This window comes from Neoarius graeffei, chromosome 16 (genome assembly GCF_027579695.1).
Source record: "Neoarius graeffei isolate fNeoGra1 chromosome 16, fNeoGra1.pri, whole genome shotgun sequence".
Taxonomy (NCBI): Eukaryota; Metazoa; Chordata; class Actinopteri; order Siluriformes; family Ariidae; genus Neoarius; species Neoarius graeffei.
In genome coordinates, this window is record NC_083584.1 from 30,497,713 (window position 1) to 30,513,400 (window position 15,688).

Genomic DNA, 15,688 nt, shown 5'->3' on the forward strand with positions numbered 1-15,688 from the left:
TTATCTTGTAGTGTCCTGATCCCCAGATCTTTAACTCAGCCACATATAAAAAGTTGTATGCCTCCATGCTCTTCCAGCTTTTCATCTGTGTATCCGTGTAGAACAATTTCTGCAGCACCAGGCAGTTTGAGGTGTCGGGGAGCTCAACAGATGGATAATTTTCCAACTCATAGGAAAAATCCTTCTTTATTACACTGACTTTCTGAAGGTATCTTGACTGTGTATTGGCCTCTAAACTGTGAAAATAGTTGGAGACAGTTTCACTCACTCTTTACATGTCAACAGCCAAATTGGTTTGTATGACCACCACTTCATTCACTGAAAATTAACTCGCAAGCAAAAGACACATGACCTATATTCTCTTCCAGGTTAACCAGTCACAAAGAATGACGAAAAACCTTTAACTCCGTGGATTGTCAGTGAAAAAAATGGCAAGATCATGGCCACATACTGTGACTGTATGGCAGGCCTTGGAGAGAGCTGTTCTCACATAGCATCGTTGTTGTGGGCTTGAAGTTGGAGTGAAACAAAGGGAATCACTGATAGTTACAGATAACCTAACCTAACCTACTGTACCACTGTATCTACAAACCTATATTATCGATGTTCTATTTTAATACTAGTTTAGTGTACTTTAGGTCAGACATGGGGTGGCACGGTGGTGTAGTGGTTAGCACTGTCGCCTCACAGCAAGAAGGTCCTGCTGGCCAACGAGGCCTTTGTGTGTGGAGTTTGCATGTTCTCCCTGTGTCTGAGTGGGTTTCCTCCGGGTGCTCCAGTTTCCCCCACAGTCCAAAGGCATGCAGGTTAGGCTAATTGGTGGCTCTAAATTGACCGTAGGTGTGAACGTGAGTGTGAATGGTTGTTTGTCTCTGTGTCAGTCCTGCAATAACCTGGTGACTTGTCCAGGGTGTACCCTGCCTCTCGCCCATAGTCAGCTGGGATAGGCTCCAGCTTGCCTGCGACCCTGTAGGACAGGATAAGCAGCTACAGATAATGGATGGATGGATGGATGGATGATAGTTACAGATAACCTAACCTGCTGTACCACTGTATCTACAAACCTATATTATTGATGTTCTATTTTAATGCTAGTTTAGTGTACTTTAGGTTGGACATGGGGCAGCACGGTGGTGTAGTGGTTAGCACTGTCGCCTCACAGCAAGAAGGTCCTGGGTTTGAGCCCAGTGGCCAACGAGGGCCTTTCTGTGTGGAGTTTGCATGTTCTCCCCGTGTCTGCGTGGGTTTCCTCCGGGTGCTTCAGTTTCCCCCACAGTCCAAAGGCATGCAGGTTAGGCTAATTGGTGGCTCTAAATTGACCGTAGGTGTGAACGTGAGTGTGAATAGTTGTTTGTCTCTGTGTCAGTCGTGCAATAACCTGGTGACTTGTCCAGGGTGTACCCTGCCTCTCGCCCATAGTCAGCTGGGATAGGCTCCAGCTTGCCTGCGACCTTGTAGGACAGGATAAGGGGCTACAGATAATGGATGGATGGATAGGTCAGACATTTACAGTGATGCTTGAAAGTTTGTGAACCCCTTAGAATTCTCTATATTTCTTCATAAATATGACCTAAAAGATCATCAGATTTTCACACAAGTCCTAAAAGTAGATAAAGAGAACCCAGTTAAACAAATGAGACAAAAAATATTATATTTGGTCATTTATTTATTGAGGAAAATGATCCAATATTACATATCTGTCAGTGGCAAAAGTATGTGAACCTCTAGGATTCGCAGTTAATTTGAAGGTGAAATTAGAGTCAGGTGTTTTCAATCAATGGGACGGCAATCAGGTGTGAGTGGGCACCCTGTTTTATTTAAAGAATAGGGATCTATCAAAGTCTGATCTTCACAACACATGTTTGTGGAAGTGTGTCATGGCACGAACAAAGGAGATTTCTGAGGACCTCAGAAAAAGCGTTGTTGATGCTCATCAGGCTGGAAAAGGTTACAAAACCATCTCTAAAGAGTTTGGACTCCACCAATTCACAGTCAGACAGATTGTGTACAAATGGAGGAAATTCAAGACCATTGTTACCCTCCCCAGGAGTGGTCGACCAACAAAGATCACTCCAAGAGCAAGCCGTGTAATAGTCGGCGAGGTCACAAAGGACCCCAGGGTAACTTCTAAGCAACTGAAGGCCTCTCTCACACTGGCTAATATTAATCTTCATGAGTCCACCATCAGGAGAACACTGAACAACAATGGTGTGCATGGCAGGGTTGCAAGGAGAAAGCCACTGCTCTCCAAAAAGAACATTGCTGCTCATCTGCAGTTTGCTAAAGGTCACGTGGACAAGCCAGAAGGCTGTTGAAAAAATGTTTTGTGGACAGATGAGACCAAAATATAAATTTTTGGTTTAAATGAGAAGCGTTATGTTTGGAGAAAGGAAAACACTGCATTCCAGCATAAGAACCTTATCCCATCTGTGAAACATGGTGGTGGCAGTATCATGGTTTGGGCCTGTTTTGCTGCATCTGGGCCAGGACGGCTTGCCATCATTGATGGAACGATGAATTCTGAATTATACCAGCGAATTCTAAGTGAAAATGTCAGGACATCTGTCCATGAACTGAATCTCAAGAGAAGGTGGGTCATGCAGCAAGACAACAACCCTAAGCACACAAGCCGTTCTACCAAAGAATGGTTAAAGAAGACTAAAGTTAATGTTTTGGAATGGCCAAGTCAAAGTCCTGACCTTAATCCAATGGAAATGTTGTGGAAGGACCTGAAGCGAGCAGTTCATGTGAGGAAACCCACCAACATCCCAGAGTTGAAGCTGTTCTGTACGGAGGAACGGGCTAAAATTCCTCCAAGCCGGTGTGCAGGACTGATCAACAGTTACCGCAAACATTTAGTTGCAGTTATTGCTGCACAAGGGGGTCACACCAGATACTGAAAGCAAAGGCTCACATACTTTTGCCACTCACAGATGTGCAATACTGGATAATTTTCCTCAATAAATAAATGACCAAGTATAATATTTTTATCTCATTTGTTTAACTGGGTTCTCTTTATCTACTTTTAGGATTTATGTGAAAATCTGATGATGTTTTAGGCAGCTGGGCCATAGAAGGTTCATGCTGCACGCTGCATGCTGCACACTACACGCTACACGCGTGTAAAGAAAAATGGACAAACGTAGCATGACTTGCTCTGGGCCATAGAACGGCGTTCACGTTGCACGCTGCACGCTGCACACTTCACGTGTGAAGCGTGAAATGAACATGCACACTTTTTTCTAGGCGTGAAGATGGAAATTCCAGTCAATGCATGCGGTCACCGCCGCGCCAGCCAATCAGAACGGGTCTAGGGAGATAACTCTATGCTTTCAGGGGAAAACTTCAGAAAAAATATAATTGAATGGTATAATTGAAAAATAGTTCTTCATCGGGATTGTCAAGCAGATTATAGAATGTTCGGTGAAATTCACCACGGGTTTCTCTCAGAAGGAAGTGTTCTCGGCTCCAAATTCTGTTCCTTTTTCTCTTCCTCTGTCTCAGTAAAAGCAGAATGAGGCAATCGTCGTCATCCGAAGAGTCCATATTGTTGGTTACTCGGTCAAAGTAGAACAGACGCAACACGTGAACATCCAAGCATGAAGTTTAATGGCCCAGGGTCCGGTTCTTCACGTGAACGTGTAGCGTGTAGCGTGCAGCATGCAGCGTGCAGCGTGAACCTTCTATGGCCCAGCTGCCTTAGGTCATATTTATGCAGAAATATAGAAAATTCTAAAGGGTTCACAAACTTTCAAGCACCACTGTATATTGTACTGGGTGATCTCATCTCATCTCATTATCTCTAGCCGCTTTATCCTTCTACAGGGTCGCAGGCAAGCTGGAGCCTATCCCAGCTGACTACGGGCGAAAGGCGGGGTACACCCTGGACAAGTCGCCAGGTCATCACAGGGCTGACACATAGACACAGACAACCATTCACACTCACATTCACATCTACGGTCAATTTAGAGTCACCAGTTAACCTAACCTGCATGTCTTTGGACTGTGGGGGAAACTGGAGCACCCGGAGGAAACCCACGCGGACATGGGGAGAACATGCAAACTCCACACAGAAAGGCCCTCGCCGGCCCCGGGGCTCGAACCCGGACCTTTTTGCTGTGAGGCGACAGCGCTAACCACTACACCACCGTGCCGCCCTGATAACAAAGATATTCTATTCTAGATATCTTTATAGATATTTTATCATAGTGTGATGAAGTAGTTTCAAAAGTAGTTTCAGTGCTGGTTCTTATTCTGTTTTCAGTGGTGGGTTAGAATTATTCATGATTTGTTTTAACAATATACTGTTTACTTTTAGTGACCTGTGGCTGGATTATGTCCAGCTGTACAATAGTTAGGAAGGTTAATAGAGCCAGGGTTAGTAAGTGAGTCAATACAACTTCTCAGGAGGAACACACTAAAAGGGAACCATGAACTCTGCATAAGACCAAACTAATCTATCGAACTGATGGATTGTTATTTACAAAAACAAAATACTTACAAAGTATTTTTAAGCATCACAGATTTCGAATTAACAATATATATTTTAAATATGTTTCTGAATACTGTGAAGCTTTTTTTTTTAAATGTATATCTAATCAAACGCACCAGACCCGCCTTAATTTTTAAAGCGGTTTTATATAATATAAAAAATAACGTACGCATTTATCTAAAATAAAAATAAAACAAAAGACACGTTTCAATATTTTTTCAGTCCTGATCATTTTTATTTTATTTTATTTTTTTGACGTCTAGTTACAAATCAGTTTATGGACAGTTCTGCTAGTCATGCCTGCCTGGTACTGTTGACATGGTTAGCATGGCAGCTTGTCTGCTAATGTTAGCTAGTTAGCTCAATATTATCGAATAGTTGGTGTTACTTCAGTGAATAAACAGTTTAAATCAGGTTTTCATGCAATGTTAGGCAGCTATGGAATTCATCCAGTTACGTTGGTGTTTAATAACTCCAAAAACTGCTTTCTCTACCTGTCACCCAACTTAGTCTCTCAACTCTGTCTCCGAGAGGTGTGTATGAACAATGACTGTGTACTAAACTGTACTTGTTTTCTCAGTAAGCATGTTCCTGATCCCTGGGTTAAATACAGAACCAGGTGTTGGAGTTGTCCTGGGCTGATGGTGATAAACCCGTGTTCTTAAGCTGGATCAGAGGCAGTAACACATTATCATCAGGGCAGGAGGATAGGGCTGAACTCAGCAGACATTTGGGAGAGAAGCTCGGGTTACATGAAGGAACTCAGGTAACTTAGTTTAACACTGTGATCACACTGCCTTCAATCGAAGTGTTTTGTGAGAAAGTCTAATGTCCCCCCACCCAGGGCTTCCTGAGGCCATGTGTTCAGGTCCAGTCAGTGCAGCAGGTGTTTGTGGAGCCTCTTTCCTCAGATGACTGGGAAATCCTGGTGAGTGCTTTAGATCCTGAACACTCATCTTATCTCATCTCATCTCATTATCTGTAGTCGCTTTATCCTGTTCTACAGGGTCGCAGGCAAGCTGGAGCCTATCCCAGCTGGCTACGGGTGAAAGGCGGGGTACACCCTGGACAAGTCGCCAGGTCATCACAGGGCTGACACATAGACACAGACAACCATTCACACTCACATTCACACCTACGCTCAATTTAGAGCCACCAGTTAACCTAACCTGCATGTCTTTGGACTGTGGGGGAAAATGGAGCACCCGGAGGAAACCCACGCGGACACGGAAACCCACATGCAAACTCCGCACAGAAAGGCCCTCATCGGCCACGGGGCTCGAACCCGGACCTTCTTGCTGTGAGGCGACAGCGCTAACCACTACACCACCGTGCCGCCCCCATCCTGAACACTTTTTTTTTTAAAACCATTTGCACTTAACTAAATGATGATATTCGTGCTTTGGGGTCAAAGATGACCATGACTTCAATTTGGTGGGTGGCAGTTGTGGGTCCTGAGGTGACTGATGAAGCCAATCTGGGCTTTGAAAGTATGTTCACATGTCGACTGTAATGGAAACGTCTAATAAACACTTCATATCGCTTAGCAGTTGTCTTTTCAGTTATTTATTATAGTAGATCATATGAAACAGGAAAGGAAAAAGAAGACGACACCACCTCAGGTGATGCCGAGAGTGCGCACTCTGATTTGTGTCTTAGTGGCTGTTATCTATTATACTCTAAAGGCATTCGCTTACTGCTCACGTCTGCACGTGATTGGCTCGAGGCTTTCCATGAAGCTTTGTTAGAGCATGCACCTGGTGTGCTCTGAGATGCGCAGCGGATGCGTGGTTAGGTATAACATAACAGAAACCAGGCAGCTTGCTTATCACCAGCCGAAGTCGCCAAGGAAGGCGATTACAGCTTGTGGGAAAACAACTTTTCTCAGTACACTAGGCCACTTGAGCTCAACACACAGAAACACAGAGAATAGGAATGTTTATTCACTAAATTTCCTTCACACGACGTTCCATGTAACAAGGTTGAGTAGCTTCACTATCTTTTTGTTGTATTTCGACTGCTGAGTGGGATCCCTGTGCTGGTCAGGGTGAGGTGAAGCAGGTTATGTTTGGGGCACCTTTTCTAGCCCCTTCCTCCATGGAGGTAAGTAGAGCGGATCCTAAACAGAGCTGCTCAGACACCCAGGGGCTGCCGAACTCTGCTGCTGCTTTGTTCCAGCAGAGAGCGACCCTATGTCCTGGGCCGCCTGTGTGCAGGTTCGTGACTACAGCTTCCACTGTTTCTGCACCTGCTGCTTCACCACTTGTCCATCGCCACAGGATTTGAATTTGAAGTCATGACTTGGATTAGAGCGAGGGAGAGTTGTGCAGCTGTCAGCCTCACTCTCTCATCCTGACCTAACTGGGTCTGGGGGATAAGACAGAATCAAGACAGCTGGCGCTAGGTCGGGATGCAGTGGATGGCCAACAGTGTTCTACATGTTGCACTGTGCCCTGATCATGCTCCACAAATGCTTTGCTGGGTCTGCCTTCCTGCCTGTTGAACCACCAGGTGGCGGTCTCCTCCACTGTCGAGTCCAGTCTTTGGCAGTAACCCTGACCAGGGGGGAGTGAGGGGTTGCTAGTGCTTGCTCAAGGCACCACCCCAGGCTAGTGGAGGGAAGGAGACTCCTTACTGCTCCATTGCATGGCGGGCAAGGACGGCACATGCCCACTGCCCTAAACTTAACTAAATATATTATATGACACCTGAAAGTATTTATATACTGTATAATGGCATGAGTTCCAGCTTTTGGCTGAACACAATGCTCATTTTGTCCTTAAATTCACATAATTACATTACATTACTGGCATTTAGCAGACGCTCTTATCTAGAGCGACAAACAGCATACCCAGAGCAACCTGGGGAGCAGGTGCCTTGCTCAAGGGCACTTCAGCCATTCCTGCTGATCCAGGGAATCGAACCAATGACCTTTTGGTCCAAAAGCTGCTTCCCTAACCATTAGGCCATGGATAATGTTTTAATTACACTTTCATGTTCAGTACTATTCCTAATATCTAAATTATTCCTTTTCAAACTCAATAAATTGCTATTAATCTATTTTATTTCATTTATTCATTCATCTTAAGTAAACACTGTTCAGCGTCATGGTAGATTGAATTTCCTGGAAGCCTATCCTGAAAGTACTCGCACAAAGAAGGAATACAGTCTGGATGGGATACCAGTCCATTGCAGGAAACCATTCATACACTCATTTACTTGTTTTCACCTGCTGCCATGTTTATTGGTAGTTGGAAGGCAACCAGAGAACCCCGAGTAAACCTACATAGACACAGGGAGAACATGTACACAATCTCCCCATAGACAGGAAGCTGAACTCAGGGTCAAACAGGAGACTGTGGAGCTGTGAGGAGACAACATTAGTCACTGGGAAGGGAACTGTTGTTCACCATGTAATTATACTGTAGTTGAAGCATAATGTGATTTTTTTTTTTTTTTTTTATGTACCTTTTCTGCATAAAACACACCAGTGGACTGCATAAGAAAACCAGGGTTATTGTCCTTTAAAATGTCTTCTGAAAGATATACAGATCTCCACTAGTGTTCATTGAAACACGTTAATGCTTTTCACTAAGCACGTATCTGAATGTGTCCAGGAGCTTCACTACTTGGCTCTTGAACAGCAACTTTTAGATCAGATCCGAGTGGTCTTCAGGGATGCGGTGCTTCCTGTGTGGGTGGACCAACACACTGTTATCTATGTCAAGATAGGTTAGTAATCTCAATACTTTGTGTAATTCTGCACTACTAGTGCTCTCTAAACCATTTCCCCTCTTGTCTTTATAGTCTCCGTCTCTCCGTCTGTCTCATACGGCCGATTGGAGCAGTTCACTGAGCTGGTGGTTTCCCCCAAACTTCGACCTGGAGGCAAGCACCTTCCTCATGCTCCCCCAGATACCGAATCAAAGAACCAACTTCTGCAAAGACAGCAGAACACTGAACTCACTTCCTCATCCATTATCTCCTCTGCTGGAACCGAGTCTCCTCCCGAGTCCATTACCAATCAGCCAGATTACAATCAGGGTCATCGGGGTGGAATGGCTGATCTGAGGAGTCTGCTAAGATATATGTTCACAGGAAAATATGAGCCTGCGAAGGAGATTCCTGAAGTTCCTACTATCCCTGCTGTCTTCCAGGATTGTGTGCTTCGGGCGTGTGGATCCCCACCAGCAGCAATCAGTCATCTCGGTTCAAGTCATGGAGATGTTCATGTATTCCCATGGCACCAGTCAGACTGTTGGAGTGCAGGACAGCCGATATTAACCTACGGTAGACTTTCAAAGATTCATTCTCCTAAAGAAGTGAGGGAGCAAACCAAGCAAGTGATGGAGAAGAAAAAGAACGGTGGTTCTCAGACAGAGACCGATACAGATATGCAGGAGCACACAGAAGAGTCTGTGCTGGTTAAGATGATTTGCCACAATGTCAAGAAGCTGCAACTGGATCAGAGATCCTGTAAAATGGGTGAAATTTATCATGGGAAGATTTGGGTGAGTATTATGAAGCACTGATTTTTACTTTTTAATATGTAGAGCAGTGGTTTTTCATCCTTCTGTTTGTAAAATCAAAAAGCAGATCTCACAGGTTGCATACACGAATCACTACCTCATCGGTGTTAGCAGTTCATCTCATCTCATTATCTCTAGCCACTTTATCCTGTTCTACAGGGTCACAGGCAAGCTGGAGCCCATCCCAGCTGACTACGGGCGAAAGGCGGGGTACACCCTGGACAAGTCGCCAGGTCATCACAGGGCTGACACAGACACAGACAACCATTCACACTCACATTCACACCTACGGTCAATTTAGAGTCACCAGTTAACCTAACCTGCATGTCTTTGGACTGTGGGGGAAACCGGAGCACCCGGAGGAAACCCACGCGGACACGGGGAGAACATGCAAACTCCACACAGAAAGGCCCTCGCCGGCCACGGGGCTCGAACCCGGACCTTCTTGCTGTGAGGCAACAGCGCTAACCACTACACCACCGTGCCGCCCCGTGTTAGCAGTTAACAGTTACTAATTTTTAGAACTAATATAGTATAATACAGTAAATGTTAGAACACGTCCTGCTGTTGAGGGAAAATAAATGAAGCTTCGATTCAGATGTGCATGGAAGTGCAGCTTGCAGAGAAAACGTTCATACGAACAGTTGAGTATAAAAGTTCGCATACCCTTCGGACAGGATTTACAGGGTTAGGTTTAAAAATTAACATGAGCTACGAACGCTATTAGCTGCAATGCAAATCTTCTTTTTTATTTTATTTTTTTACAAATTGTATAATTGAATGTTCTTAAAAAAATTGTAGTTAAATTAAAAAAAATGCAGGTTTCACTGTGTCATGGCTTCCAATTTGAGAACCCATGCTGTTACTGGAAGGGAAAATGTGAAAGATGCTTTTATTTATGCTTATGATGAATATAGGATGTTTAACAGTCTTCCTGTTCTTTCTCCAGATCCCAAGCATGTTACGAGGCAGGTTGAGCATCGACACACACTCTGCTGTGAAAGTCCGTCCTTTGAGATGTACCCCGAAAGTAGCACTAGCTGTTTCGCTCCAGCCGTTGCATCCACTGGTGAGTGCGTGCGTCTCCTCTACTATATAGTAACCACCATGTTTTCACTGACGTTTCATCATTCAAATATTAGCTATGAACTTTATTCAAGGCCCATCATGGAAGATGGTGCTTCTGTGATAAAGGCCCGGTCCCACTGCACTTACGGATGCAAAGAGGATGTAAAACGTAAAAAAATCTTTGCCATCCGTTGGAAAACGCTATGCAGCCGTTGTGTACTCATTGCATACGTGCTTCATACGCTCTATCCATCGAGCATCCGTCCACTGTGATTTCATCCGCGCAAAAAGTTTTGAGCTGCACAAAACTTTTAGAACGGATGAACTTTCTGCCGTGTACGATGTAAATCCGCGACATATCCGAGCAACAAACGTTCTATGTCCGTCATCATCCGTTAAACGTCTGCTGTATCCTCTCTGCATCCTCTGGGCATCCTCGCAACTCACATCCGCTGCAGCTGAAAACGGAAAGAGGGAGGAAAGATAAGGTACATGAAACGTCTGTTCATCGTTAGTAGCACGGAAATAGAAAGGATGTAAGCGTATGCATCTCGTATATAAAGTATTCAAAACGGACAAAGCGTTTATATCTGGGATGTATCTCATATATTTAGGATGTCTGGAGTATGTCTAGAGTATGTAGAAGGACACCTAGCGGACAATCGATATTTTGTATAAAAAGGGGGAGAAAATCATCTAGTAGTAGAGATGTATCGATGTAGCCGCCAGCACGTCTTTCCGCTTTATGCTGACGGCGTGCGTGCTGCATCCCTTTATATCCGCGGAGCAGACGCAATTCATACCCCCCGCATGCGCAGTGAACGGTCTGCATCCGATATACATCCACGCAACATCCCCTTTGTTTCCGTTAGGCGTACGTGATGCATCCCCTTCATCCGCTATGCATCCGCTCTTTCTGCTATGCGTCCGCTTCTCAGTTATCACCGGTAACCCCTTCGGAGCTGTCATCCACTTCCATCCGCTTTCATCCGCTAGGCTTCCTATGAACATGCGTTTAACATCCCCGCTATATACTACCCACGTCCATTCTTTTCCTTTCTGTTTTCGCAAATTTTCGCCAATTTTGTCCATTTCTGGAGCGGATGAAAACGGATAGAGCCACCCCCGAAATTTTGCTCGTCCGCTGTGTCCTTTTTGCATACGTTTTGTGTCCATCGGCCAGTGGGACCGGGCCTTAAGGAAAGATCTGTTTCTACAGGCTGAGAGTGAGAGAGAGGAAGATGTTCAGTCTGCTTTCCTCAGCTGGCTTCATGCTCTGAGCCATCAGCCTTTAGCATGTCTGACAACACGGACTGACCTCATCGTCCTGCGATGCACTGAAGGTATAAGCAAGACACGTATGGCTTGTACTATTAAATAAAAGTTTGTCTTTAACGCTCATTTGGTTTCTGCCGTTTTCTTAGGAAAATCTGAATTCATCTTGACTGTCCTGAAACCTGAAGCTGAGCCAAAGCAAGTGGATGAGGTCTTTCTCTTATCCACTGGTGCCCTGTACAAAGCCGACATACAGGTAGTTTGTTTTAGGAATTGGTGGATATAGAGAGGAACAGTAATGGCTAAAATGACATACTAAGTCTTGAAATTGTGATTGATTGATTTATTTTTACAATTACTTAGCCAATTTAGGGACAACATTTTTATTGCACATTTATTATTTTAAATAGAGAGAAAATAGATTTTTCTTTCACAATAAACATATACTTATTCACAAGTGTGAATCAAACTAAAGCTGCTTCTTAGTCATGTACAGGGGTTTTGCAGCCAGGGACCTGTAGGGAACTGGAAAATAACTTCCTCTGACCCTCACAGTTCAGATTTATTTATGAACATAATCCGTCTATTCAAATGTTCGGCTTCTTATTTCAAGGTGTTTAATTATATTTTGGCCATTTATCGGCGCCATAAAGCTTTTTATTCCATTCCACTGACAGCACATATTAGATTAAAGTCAACATTATTTATATTTTTACTTACTGAGATCTTGAGGTTTGAATTAAATCAATTACAGTTCAAGTGGCCAGTCAATTAGGATACTAAATATTAGAACCCAAAAATAAATATTTAAGTTAATTCCACGAAATTCAGTCGTGCATGAGCTGAGGCTGTAAGCCATGTACGACGAGATTGAGTGGAATGACTGTTTTATTTTATCCATATTCACTGGATTTTGAGAAACGGAGCATTTTTATTTTTTGCAAATTCGATAAATAAAAACTTTATACAAAACGTCCGACAAAATCATTTCCGCTTAGAATGTAAACAAACCGGCGAAATGACACTAGCAATTTGTGAAAAATTCTATAATAATTCTTGAAAAATAAAAAAAAAGATATGTTCTTACCATCAAATACTTTCATTCCATATTTTTTTTGTATTTTGGGGGGTTTTGTTTTCGAGCAGTGTTTTTATTTCATCCTCGGTTGGTTCAGCAACACGCTCCGCCATTTTGTTTTGCTCTACTCACAGTATATGAGCTGATAGCCGAGTAGTAGAGTAGCCAATCGGAGTGCGCGATTGCTCATATCCAGTGAATGTCGAGAGAATAAAATAATTTTGATAATGGTTGGGCTATGATTTCCAACAGTGTCACAAAAAACCACCCCTCTGACTGTTTCACAGGCCACAGTTTGAGAATCACTGACATCTTTTTGATTCTAAATATAAAATATTAATGCTAAATATTAACAAAGGCTAATAAAATGCATTTGCCGCCACAGTAAGCAACTAAATAGAGTTAAATAATATCAACAGAGAGAACATGAACATTTGAGAATAACACAATGTTTGCTAATCTCACCAATATCACAGTCTGTTTCATTAAGTCAAAAATTAATAGTAAAATAATGTACTAAAATGTGATTAATTTTATGATGATGATTAATTGTACAGCCATAATCTGATGATTTTCATTCTCAGCTTTTCTGTTCACTTTGGTTGAGCATTAAAATTAGGTATTTTGTGATTTAAAAAAAAAAAAATTATTTATTTATTTATTTACTTACTTACTTACTTACTTATTGGTTGATCCCTAGGTTGTCAGGGAGCCTCATGTGTCGAACCATACAACCGCACAGATTGCAGATAAGTCACCTTGTGTTGGCTTTCCTTCCCTCCGCTCTCTTGGGTAATTCTAGTAAATAACAGGTCATGTTATTTTATAGCATCAAACATAGTAAACCTCAGTGTGTCATATGTACTTGTATGCAATTCCTGATTTATGTGAATTTTGTGGATTTATTTGATCTCTGCTTATTCAGTGGTGTGGAGGACATCAGTGTCTGTGCTTTTGAGCACATCTCTCACAGTCTGATGGGAAGTCCACTCTCATGTGAGCTGGTATCCACTGGCTGTGGCCTCCGGAGTGGAGCTCTGCTCATCACAGGAGCCAAGGTGACCATTTCACAAATTTGAATAGAGGTAGACAATTTAAACAGAAAGCCCACGACAGTTAGGTTTTTACCATTTAGTGCATTAACTTGTATTATTTTTTTCACGGTCCGGTTTCCATCAAATCATGCGCTCTGATTGGCTCGCGAGCGGTCCGGAATCCTACGGATCGCACCCCGGTTATGGACATTTGCCGACTCGCTCGTTCACAACAACAAACAACATAGTAGCAATTTTTTGTCAACATTTATTTTCGCATTTCTCAGTATAATAGCATTAATTTTACAGCATGGATAGCGATAACAACGGTGTTCACAGCGAAAGCCAGTTTTACTACCCTGAGGAAGACGAAATAAAAGAAAACATTTCAGGAGAAAGCCTTGTAACTTGTAACTGTTGCTAACGCCGAGCAAATCCAGCAGTTTATTGAGGAGCAAAGGGCAGAAAATACAACAAAAAGTACGACCTCAATGTCTTTGGGAAGTTTGGTCGAAACCTAAATGACGAGCTTGTAGCAGGTCTGTTCTAAATATGTTTTCCCTTTTGGGCGCTCTGATTTTCTGTTAGAATTTGGTAAAGAAAAAAATAAATATATTATTTACCAGCTGGGAGGTCCGTATCGTGAAATACCATGACCGAGGTCTTGAAAATACTGACCGAGGCCTCTGGGCCGAGGTCAGTATTTTCAAGGCTGAGGTCACGGTATTTCACGATACAGACCTCCCAGCTGGTAAATAATATATATTTCTCTCTGTTCATCTGTAAAGGGTAGTGGTAAGACTTCTCTAGCCAAGGCTCTCTGCATGAAAGCTGTGGAAGAGCTGGATGCTCACATCGAGGTCGTGGACTCCAAGAAACTTAAAGGTACAGAGAAGTATTTCTACATCTGTATGAGAATTATTCTAGGAATAACTTATGCTATTGAACGCTCTCTCCTGAAGACTTTCCCATGTCAACAAATTTAAAGGAACAGTTTCACCTGTTGACACTGGAGACTCATTACACAAACGCTAAATAAACTCTCCTCATAGAAAACATCACGTCAACAATTACACACATTTTTGTAATCTGGATCATAAAAAAAAGTCCCTGTGTACTGGCTTACGAGAGAAACAGCAACATATCAGAATGAGCTTATTATTACAACCCCAATTCCAAAAAAGTTGGGACAAAGTACAAATTGTAAATAAAAACGGAATGCAATAATTTACAAATCTCAAAAACTGATCTTGTATTCACAATAGAACATAGACAACGTATCAAATGTCGAAAGTGAGACATTTTGAAATGTTATGCCAAATATTGGCTCATTTGAAATTTCATGACAGCAACACATCTCAAAAAAGTTGGGACAGGGGCAATAAGAGGCTGGAAAAGTTAAAGGTACAAAAAAGGAACAGCTGGAGGACCAAATTGCAACTCATTAGGTCAATTGACAATAGGTCATTAACATGACTGGGTATAAAAAGAGCATCTTGGAGTGGCAGCGGCTCTCAGAAGTAAAGATGGGAAGAGGATCACCAATCCCCCTAATTCTGCACCGACAAATAGTGGAGCAATATCAGAAAGGAGTTCGACAGTGTAAAATTGCAAAGAGTTTGAACATATCATCATCTACAGTGCATAATATCATCAAAAGATTCAGAGAATCTGGAAGAATCTCTGTGCGTAAGGGTCAAGGCCGGAAAACCATACTGGGTGCCCGTGATCTTCGGGCCCTTAGACGGCACTGCATCACATACAGGCATGCTTCTGTATTGGAAATCACAAAATGGGCTCAGGAATATTTCCAGAGAACATTATCTGTGAACACAATTCACCGTGCCATCCGCTGTTGCCAGCTAAAACTCTATAGTTCAAAGAAGAAGCCGTATCTAAACATGATCCAGAAGCGCAGACGTCTTCTCTGGGCCAAGGCTCATTTAAAATGGACTGTGGCAAAGTGGAAAACTGTTCTGTGGTCAGACGAATCAAAATTTGAAGTTCTTTATGGAAATCAGGGACGCCGTGTCATTCGGACTAAAGAGGAGAAGGACGACCCAAGTTGTTACCAGCGCTCAGTTCAGAAGCCTGCATCTCTGATGGTATGGGGTTGCATTAGTGCGTGTGGCATGGGCAGCTTACACATCTGGAAAGACACCATCAATGCTGAAAGGTATATCCAGGTTCTAGAGCAACATATGCTCCCATC

The 15,688-nt window shown here is 43.0% G+C and overlaps 1 protein-coding gene across 1 annotated transcript in view; it reads left to right on the forward strand.

Moving 5' to 3' along the window:
• Positions 1-4,813: 4,813 nt before the first annotated feature.
• pex1 (peroxisomal biogenesis factor 1) overlaps positions 4,814-15,688 on the forward strand; it is a 29,116-nt gene continuing 18,241 nt past the window's right edge. The window contains exons 1-11 of the mRNA XM_060942769.1: positions 4,814-5,025; positions 5,106-5,258; positions 5,337-5,420; positions 8,110-8,224; positions 8,300-9,003; positions 9,971-10,090; positions 11,309-11,432; positions 11,514-11,620; positions 13,143-13,234; positions 13,368-13,500; positions 14,265-14,361. Of these exons, the coding sequence (XP_060798752.1) occupies positions 4,918-5,025; positions 5,106-5,258; positions 5,337-5,420; positions 8,110-8,224; positions 8,300-9,003; positions 9,971-10,090; positions 11,309-11,432; positions 11,514-11,620; positions 13,143-13,234; positions 13,368-13,500; positions 14,265-14,361 (1,837 nt within the window). The 5' untranslated portion in view covers positions 4,814-4,917. The remainder of the gene's footprint in view (positions 5,026-5,105; positions 5,259-5,336; positions 5,421-8,109; positions 8,225-8,299; positions 9,004-9,970; positions 10,091-11,308; positions 11,433-11,513; positions 11,621-13,142; positions 13,235-13,367; positions 13,501-14,264; positions 14,362-15,688) is intronic.